Raw genomic sequence first — 10,190 nt, forward strand, 5'->3', positions numbered from 1 at the left:
CTACCCCTCTGCAAAGGATGTCTACGAAGGGATCAGGTAGCAGACACCAAAGAACAAAAACCATCATTTGTGATCACCTTCCCCATATAAACACTGAAGATGAATATGTGCATAAGTAAGTGTGAAGAAAGCTGATGGTGCCTGGCTATGGAGAGATATAGCGTCTGGGGTTTTAAAGGCTTGAAAATAAACCAGCGGCCATCTAGCCCAGAAGCAACAAAGCCCACATAGAAGCAGGGCACCAACATGTGTGATCAGGAAGGGTCGTGGGGACCAGGTATCAAGCATCAAAGGCGGGGGAGGGGGAAGGGGGAAAAATTATATCATCGTGAATAAGGGGAGCACATGAAGGGGACCCAATGCCATGATTGACTTTATAGTGGGGACTCTGCAAACGGATTTTGGACTTCCATTGTTATCCACAGCCTTCTGCAAACTGGTTGTTCACAATTTAAGTTCTGATAACATTCCCTCCTTTGGATTTGAATTTTATTATTTACAGTCCTTGGATCACACAGGCTGGTGTTCTTTTTCCATGTGTGCTTAGTTGATGCCTCATTTGGATGGCCCTGAAGACCTCAGACACGATTCTTTCTGGTAGTTGGGTTCTTCTCCATATTTTGTTGTAGTACTCTTATCTTCAGTGATCTCTGATTGAAGGTGAACCTTGAGTTGGGCCATGTTATAAGAATTAATTTTTCTTAGATTGGGACTAGAATGAAGTGTGATGCCAAATCCATTCTTATATCTATGGCTTATATATGCCTCTGGTTTACTTAAGAGACATCCTTATATTTTTTTATAATAGAGAACATTATAAATCATCCCCCTGGGACATAAGGTAATTCTATTGATAGTGCCATTAATTTAGCCAGTGGTATAGAATTTGATACATTGCTGAGAAGAGGGAATTATACAAGTGTAGGCTGGCTTCAGACTGCAATACATGAATTGTTGACTTGTACATATTAAATTATTTTTTTAAAATAATTTCATTGGGTGCTCATACAGCTCACATCACAATCCATAAATACATCCACTGTGTCAAGCACATTTGTACATTTGTTGCCATCATCATTTTCAAAACATTTTCTTTCCACTTGAGCCCTTGGTATCAGCTCCCCTTTTTTTTCCCCTCCCACCCCTCCCTCCCTCATTAACCCTTGATAACTTATAAATTTCTTTTCATGTCTTACACTGACTGCTGTCTTCCTTTCACCCACTTTTATGATGTCCATTCCCCTGGGAAGGAGTTATATTGTGATCATTTCCTCTTTTCTCCCCCCAGATTAAATTCTTAAGTGACAGGACACTATTTACACAACAATGGGGTTTTGTGATAGGGCAACACTTTTGATAACACTCATTCATGGAGGCAGAATCATGCCTACTAGATTAATACATGTCTTAGAAAAGCAAGGAGGACATTAACATAGTAAACATATGGTGGTCCCAGGCCAGCATTCACCCTCAAAGCAAGAGATCTGAGCCAAAGTTCAATGACAGTCAATTTCATAGATTTGGGATAGGACCCATTAGCTTCTTTCACACTAAGGCATTTCAGCCTTGGAAAAAAAATGCTTAAGAGATTATATAACATCCTTTTGTCTTCTATACCTATGTAACTTTCACAAAAATTTTGACAAAAAGTAAATTATGCTGTTTTGTATAACATAAAATATTTGTCTTCTGTGTAATGCAGGTCCGAAGGGAACCAAAGATGAAATTGAAGATGAGGATTTTGATGACTCTTTCAGGGTAACAGTGTCCAAACTACCTATATATGCTTCCGATTTCTCAAAGGATGCTTTAGTATTTAAAGAGCAAAAAGATGCATTTCCTTCATATATCCAGTCACATCCAGTCATTCATCAAAAACCAATAATTAACCGGGAGAGTGCATCAGAGAGGAATATAATAAGAGAGTTTTTTATAACACAACGAAATGGCATGAAACTCAAAGCAGTTTGTGATATTGATCACTATTACATGGAAGAAAAGAAGCAAAGAAGCCATAAGGAAAAGCTAACAGCTGTTGCCGTGGCAAACATTGCCAGAGGAAAAGCCCAACAAACCGTGAAAGAAAGTGTATGTAAGAGAAACTACATTGCACAACAAATAGAGGGAAAACATGCGGAGGCCATTCAGAAGGGTTTACAACAACACTGGCAGGACAGAGCCAACTACATTGAGCAAGTGAGAGAGAGGAGAGGTCGATTTCTAGAAGAAAAGAAACGAAAAACCGCAGATCGTTTATTAATTCAAGATTTAAATAATGGTCGCACTATTTTCTCCCAAGGCATAATGAGAGCTAACAGATTGAGGAAGAATACAGCTATTTTAAAAGAGAAAAGTAACATTGTTCAGCAAAAACGAAATATGGAGAAATATCAAGAAGAATTACGTAAACAAATGAAGAAAATTAGGTATGTATACTTTTGATATGGTAGAAGTTTTTGTTTTTACAATATTACATTTTTTAAAATTTTACATTATTAAATGTTTAGCTCTAAAGTGTTTGGGGTATGATGTGATATAATCTAGTTTGGAAAATGGAAACAAAGGACAAGCTATGTACCAAAGCTTTGTCACCAAAGATCAGACAGCATACAGCTGTTCTTCCCTCAACCCCAACTTCATCCAAGATCACCTGCTTCTTAAGAATATTTCCTATTGTATAAATGACAACATTTATTATTACTTATTATTAAGATAATTGTTAAGATAGTAATAATTTATTATTATTACCTTGATCAGTGATAGAATCTCAGTCTTTTAAAGCTCAGTCTCCCTCATTGCCAGCAAGCTAAATTGCTTCAGTATTCTATTCATTTAATTTCTGTCCTTCATTGTAAAACCAACTTCTCCTCTTTTAAATTATACTCTCATTATTGCCTGCCAGTGCAGGATATTAAGCACTGCTGCTAGCCACAAGGTTGGTGGTTCAAACCCCACCAGCCACTTTGCAAGAGAAAGATGAGGCTCACTTCTAAAGAGTTATAATCTCAGATATCTTAAAGTGCAGTTCTACTCTGTCCTGTAGGGTTGATGGGAATTAGAATTAAATTGATGGCAAGGGGTTTGGTTTGGTAATTGCTCATAGGATCCTCCCATTGAGTTATCCATTTACATCCTCACCACTTATTGTTTCTTTTAAAATAAAGGGCTGGTCATGTCTTTCCCACTTAAATATGTGGATAGCATGCAGGTTTGCACGGAATAAATCAGCTCTCTGAATGACATCTCAGAAATCGTGGTCTGTTTCTGTCTACCTTTTCACATGAATGACATGCCACACTAAATGTTTCTGCTATAACTTTCTCCCTCTTCCCTAAATAGCACTGTCTCTTTGCTCCGGACCAACAGAATCATTCACCACTCCCTAACCAAGTATTATCAAAATTCCCACACACATGCTGAAAGTGGAAAATGATCAAAGACAGAATAATTGATGCATTTGAATTATATGGTTAGAAAAGAGCATTGACTGTACATGGGCTTCAGAACAAACAACTCTGTCTTAGAAGAAGGGAAACCAGAATTGTCTTCAGAACTGAGCTTTTAAAATATTATCTGGAGGGAGTTTTCTCTGGAGAAGGACATCATGCTTGGTAAAATAGAGTGTCAGCAAAAAAAAAAAAAAGAGGGAGACCGTTAATAAGATGGAAGGATGCAGTGCCCCAAACAATAGGCTCAAACATAGCAACACTTGTGAGAATGGTGCAGAAATAAGCAGCGATTTGTTATATTGAACATAGAATTGTTTTTAATCATAACCAACTTTATGGGACCTACCAACACAAAAAACAAACTCAAATCTTCCCTTCTTTATCCTTAGGACTAAAACTGCATTAGTTTCTTTTCCTTCAAATAGACACAACACCAGAGCACGACGGAGCCCTGATCCAGAGTGGTTCTGTACTGGGCTAGGATCAGCAAGGTCAAGAGATAGAAATTTCCCCCAGCTGCTCCTCAGGAGAAGCGCTAGGCTTCCCACTCATGTAACGAGTAACCGTTTCAGAAACCCACAGGCACAGTTCTACCCTGACCTATAGGGTTGCCATAAGCTGGAACTTACTGAATGGTAGGGAGTTTGGAGTTTGATGTGGTCACTACAAGCCTATGTGTATTGTTACCGTTATTTTTCTTCTAGAATTAATAATGTAACACAGGCCTCTGTAAGACTATGTAAATTAGAATGTCCTTAAATATTTACGTTGGTGAGAGGGCGGTGCCTTTATGTGAAGAAAGGTACTCTTTCCTTCAGAGGGAGACCTGCTGCTCGACCTCTGGGCGTGTCTGAGGATCGCGGAGCTCCCTTTGATTCTGTCTTCACCTCCACTGGTGGAATCGTGCTAGCTCTCCTTTAGGAGCCGCTCAAAAGCCACCCAATTTTCATGTCTCTCCAACGGTCCTGCTATTCACTTGGCATTTTATTTAAAGATCAATTGGCACCGTTGTCACAAGAGGACCAATATGATAATTAGTTTGCGAGGTCTGTTCTAACACAATTTGTTCTATATTTCAGTTCCTATTTTGGTTTTTAGTAAAAAATATTCAATCAACAAATCTATTGATAAATATAAGTAGAAATCTCAGTTTTAAAAATCTGCAATTATTGTTTAAAAGCCTATTTAATTATATAATAGACTTCAGACATGATAATTATTTCTACATATCGATATTAAATATTGAAGGCATTAAAAAGAAAAATAATATATTTTTTCCTAAGCAGTGATAGGTTGCTTATCAACTTGGTGGGTCAGGAATGTTGAATGATATGATCCAATATAGTGTGGTCCACTCCACGATATGATCTTCTGTGAAGGGGCAACTAGTTGTGCAGAGAACAGACCTCTCTAACCCGAGTACAGTCTTGATTCATTCAGCCTGTGGCACCTTGTAACTTTAAATTGAACGTATGTGGAAGCTAGTGGACTTTTGATGTATTTGAGTCCTGTATCTGGTTTGTCGACCACCTGTTATATCACCTGGTAATCCCAGGAGCCAGCAGTGGACTTGCAATAGTAGATGGATTCAGCCAACCCTGTGTTTATTCATCTCAGAATCCACCAGCCTATGGTCTTCCTACTTCATCATTCTCCTTCATCTTCAGCAATTCCTGCAGCCACAGAAGTAAGGAGAAGCCTTCTGCTTATGTGTGATACACAGACTTGAGCCAAGCTGGATTTCTGCAGTGGTGTGAGCCATTTCTCGATGTGAACATTTTTCTATATCGCTACAAGTATCGCTGTTTTTGCTTCTCTAGAGAATCCAGTCTAAGACATATTCCAATTGGGTGAAATTTTGTTTTTTTTTGTATTGGGATAAAATCCCTAGTGAATTGCATAATCTTTCAGTTAGTGCTCCAAATCCTTTTGAATTTCAGCCAGCAATGTTGTTATTGACTCTTCCCCCATTCTTGGAGCCAACTGCTTTCTTCATAAAGTCCAGTTCCCTGGATTATTTGTTCAGTGTGCAGATTGAATACATATGGTAAATGATGCAACCATGAAGCACATTACTCTTGATTTTAAAACATGCAGTATCCTATTGTTCTCTTTGAATGTCTGTCTTTGTGCAGGTTTTGCATGAGCAGAAGTTCCCATTCTTCATATTATCCATACAGTATTGACATAAAATAGAATGTCTTTGAAAAATAAAGTAAAACATAGGTAAACATATTTCACGTTTACTTTGTTTTAGGCAAGATTCATTTGACATCAGCAATAATCAGCCTTCATTCTATAGTTTTTTCTGAATAACTATTAACATCCTGTCAGTTTTTTGTCAATGGATTGCTGCAAGTATTTTTGAATTTTCACCAACAAACCTTTACTTGTGTGTGATATTTAATGCACTATTTTATAACTTTCTCATCCTATCAAACCACTTTAACTTGGAGTCAGCACAAATATGGATCTAGTCAAGCCCATTGACCATGTAGCTGTCTTCCAGATTTCTTAGCATTTTTGAGATAGTGGTTCCAGCATTGCATCCATTTGCTGAAATATTTCAATCAGTGTCCCCTCATTTTCTGGAGGGACTCTTGTTTTTGGCTAATGATTTCTTTAAACTTGAGCATCTTCCTTTAGTACCATCAGTTCCTGAAATGGAACATTGACCGGTTCTTTTTGGCACATTGACTCTGTGTTTTCCTTCCATCTTCTTTGATGCCTCCTGTATGAGTCTGGGTTGACTAGAGAAACAAATTCATAGACACTCATATGTGTATAAATAAGTAAGAGCTTTGTATCAAAGAGTAATTGTGTATTAAAAAAAACTCCCAGTCCACTACAGATCAAGTCCATAGATCCGATATTAGCCCATATGTCTGATACCAGTCTATAAACTCCTCTTCAGACTCACACAATGCATGCAATGATGCTGGATGCAGGAAGATAAAAGGTTAATGCGTGGAAAATCTTGTAGATCCAGTGGCAGTGGAAGCATTTCAGCACTGGTGTGGGTTTCCATGTGGTTCCTCCAGCTCCACGGCTCTGGCTTTATCAGTGAAACACCATCTGGCTCGTCAACAGGAAAATCTCGGAGGCAGAGTGTGTGTCTTGCCTCCAGGGAGGAAGACAGGAGTTCCCAGTGTCCTCAGGAGAAAGTCAGGCACACACTGAGGCCTCATTGTGATTGACAGGCTAGATTCCACCCCTTTGCTCAAGTTGACAGGAGATCATGTAACTGCCACACCTTCTGTATCATTAAATATGTTTCCTTTAGAATTCTTCCATATTATAATAATATTGGTTTTACAGTTCTTTAAGTAGGAGAAATATTTAATGCACTCTTCCTTCCCCGGGTCTTTGTACAGTTCATTGGAATATTTGCCTTTTCCAATGAACTCTGTTGACATATTTTGTTACGTGTTGGGCTGCTCACCACCAGGCATTCAAACACTAGCCATTCTTCACAGGAGAAAGAGGAGCCTTCCTGCTCCCAAGCGGCCTGAAGGGCTGCTATGGCTTAGAACTATGTCAATGGCTGTGAGCTTGGTTGTGTCTTCTCCAGCTCCTCCTTGATTTTCCCATTCATCTCTTTCATTCTTCATTCTTCCTACCTATTTTAGACATTCTACCTGCATTCAACGGTACGTTTTAGAGTCTTTTCTCATATATTTTGGTCTTTTAATTTTTCCTATATTTTAAATGGCCTTTTGCTTTCTTCTGGAATGGTGTTGTTGATTGTGGGATTGATTCCCCAGTGCTGTTTCTATCACCAGGGCCATATTTTCCAACTACCAATGCTTCCTCTCTGTTTAGAACTGTCAGGTTTCTGTCTCCAGTAATTATAGATGTATCTTAATTGTGTATTTGATCAACTTCACGTTGAGAGAAGCTGGTAAAATTATTTATTTTCTTCACCGTTAGCTTTAGTGATTGGTGCATAAATCTAAATAGTTGCCATACCAACTAGTCTTTATTAAAAGAAAACAAAACAAGCTCACTGCCATTGAGATAATGTTAACTCACAGTGGCCTCATAGGACAGGGTAGAACTGACCCTGTGAGTTTCTGAGAACGTAACTCTTTAAGGGAGTAGAAAGCCCATCTTTCTCCCAAGGAGCAGCTGGTGGTTTTGAACTGGTGATCTTGCAATTAGCAGCACAATATGGGACTGCTATGTCACTGGGGATCCTATATTCTTCTTTATAGGTGTAGGGGTATTATCCTATCACTACCAGGGTTGTGCTTTAGGATCAGTCTTGAAATACTCATTTTGAAGGCAAATGTGAAACCATTTCTCTTCATTTGTCATTCTCAACACTGAAGATCATATGCTTGCTTGTCCCATATAAAATGGTGACTGTCTAGTCCATCTCTGTTCATGAATGACTAGGATGTGGATCTTTATGAATTTAATATTTTACTTCAAATTTTCCTAGATTCAAATTTTGTACATTCGGTTTTCAGATTATTATGGTTACTTGCAGCTGTTTCTTATCATTTTAACTCATGAGAATGAATGACCCTGAAGCTTTACTCAACACACGTCATTAAGGTTGACTCCGTTGTCAGGAGGCAGTGTGCTCTACCTGTATTTTGAGGCCTTGTAACCTAAGCGGCATATCTCCCAGCACTTTTCAGATAATGCTCAACTGATGCTTGAAAGGTTCGATGTGGCTAATTGTTTAAGGAGTAAAATGCCACTTTCTTCTTCCTACTCTGTGTTGGTTTATAAACTCTGCTGAAAAATTTCCACCGTGGATGCAGCTGCTTATATGGGAGATACTGCTGGTGTGGATTTTGCACATACTGACATAATACAGCAACTTGACAGAAGAGTTTTTGTACTTTGGAATTCAAATCCAAGTCAAATAGTCCAGTGTAAATTCATGACTAGCTACTGAAGATTACAACAACAGTGATCTGAGGCTATAAAGACCATTTGGCCTCAAGAAATTAAAAATCATTGGCGAGATAAAGCATTGAAGCCATAAGATTAATAGATTTAAATAACACATACAATAATTAAGAACTATCAAGAGACAGAATTGAAAAGTCCAATAAAATAGTAGATAATGAATACGTGAGAGTAAACTAGGAAACCCTCAAAGAGAAAGCTTAGCTAAACATTCAAGTGTTAATTCATTTCACTTATCCTTTGCCCCCATTTAATTATAAATAAGACAGTCTTGATTTGCTGAGCACTCAGTCTAGTGGGAAAAGGAAGCAAACCTTTGAATCATTAGAAAACATAGAAGTAAGGAAAGAATTGAATTGTGGGGAAGAGTGAGATATGGGGAGAGTGTTAGATCAAGGAGAAGAGAATGGGCAAAATCAGAAAGTTTACAATAAGCAATGGGATCTGGGTGGAGGAAGAGACAGTATATGACATTAGCTATAGTAGAGTTATGAAGGAGAGTCATTGAAAGTGCCATTACCTAATAAACATAAAACTGGATTAGAGAGGCACTTTAAGTTTCAGTACATTATCTCATGGTAAAGACCATGAGAATCCTATGAGAAAAACATGAATTTTAAACATGCATTTAAATATTGAACCTTATTTTTAGGAAAGATCACAGAAAATTAATATTCCTCAAAATCACACAACTTTTTAATTGCTTTAAGATGTATTTTTCCTTTTTTTTTCAAACAGTGATGAGATTTAAAAAACTCTGAAAAGTCACATTGACTCTTAAAATATTCTAGTCTACATATGCTTGCCATCATCCCGTTACTTTTGACTCCTCAGGTATCAGAAGGAAAGAAGAGTATAATAGCAAATCTTTAAAGAAGCAAACAGCCTTGCAGCAGGTGGTGGGTTCAAACCACCACCTTGTGGCTAGGAGAATAACACTGGACTCTCCAGTCTACAGATAGTAAATTTAAGTTTCACTAGTTGTAAAATAATATTGTTTCAAGAAGGTACATCATGATATATAGATCTACAAAAGGAACACGTCAAGCATTTTATGAAGCTTATTGGTTAATAAGGGAACCAGTAACATGTTATAACCAGTTCAGGTGAGAATCCAAAGAGCATTTTTATATAGGTAGTCCGCAATGAGGTTCTGTTTCAACAACGTTATTAGTCAATTCAACGTAAGTTGAATACCTCTTCTTCTCTTTTATTTTTGTTTTTATTATTACCGCCTTTTATTATCATTGTTATAAATTTAAATTTTATCTTGGTGATTATAAACATGCATATAAACTTAGATATGGATTTATATTTTCATTCAAAAATACAGCAATCATTTTTAAATGTTTCAATGATGAAGCAGGGTTGGTAGACATTGGCATTTTGTCATTTGTGGTCATAACTCCGCTTGTGGAAGGATATAGATAATATGCATTACTCCTGAGACTCTGGATGATATTTCTAGTCAGAAAATGAATGAGAATTGTTTGCATGGCTCTTTTGTTTCTTTTCCTTCATATATATTTTGTTGTAGCATCTCACTGCTCCTCAATCTATCAATTTGATTCAAGCAACTCTATTTTGGGTCTGTGCTTTCAAACAAACAAAGGTCCCACTGTAAGTTTCATCTAATCCTTTAATTGTTGAGAAAAACAGGACAACAGTGTCTCTCTTTCCTCATGCTTGTTATTTATTTCTTCTTCAGAATTTAACTCCTCTTCATAATCCATCCACTCCTTATCTATCAATTCCCTCGTTTGTGATCTGCATGAATGATACCAAGGTCTAAACTCAGCATGTTTTGCCATTTGGATA

General features: G+C 37.5%; 1 protein-coding gene across 7 annotated transcripts in view; it reads left to right on the forward strand.

Moving 5' to 3' along the window:
* The window catches only part of LRRIQ3 (leucine rich repeats and IQ motif containing 3), a 183,446-nt gene that overhangs the window by 162,355 nt on the left and 10,901 nt on the right, over positions 1-10,190 (forward strand). For all 7 annotated transcript variants that reach the window (XM_045292204.1, XM_045292202.1, XM_045292200.1 and 4 more), the window contains one exon: positions 1,703-2,426. In XM_045292204.1, the coding sequence (XP_045148139.1) occupies positions 1,703-2,426 (724 nt within the window). The remainder of the gene's footprint in view (positions 1-1,702; positions 2,427-10,190) is intronic.

This window comes from Echinops telfairi, unplaced genomic scaffold (genome assembly GCF_000313985.2).
Source record: "Echinops telfairi isolate 266 unplaced genomic scaffold, ASM31398v2 ScPeMD7_443;HRSCAF=831, whole genome shotgun sequence".
Taxonomy (NCBI): domain Eukaryota; kingdom Metazoa; phylum Chordata; class Mammalia; order Afrosoricida; family Tenrecidae; genus Echinops; species Echinops telfairi.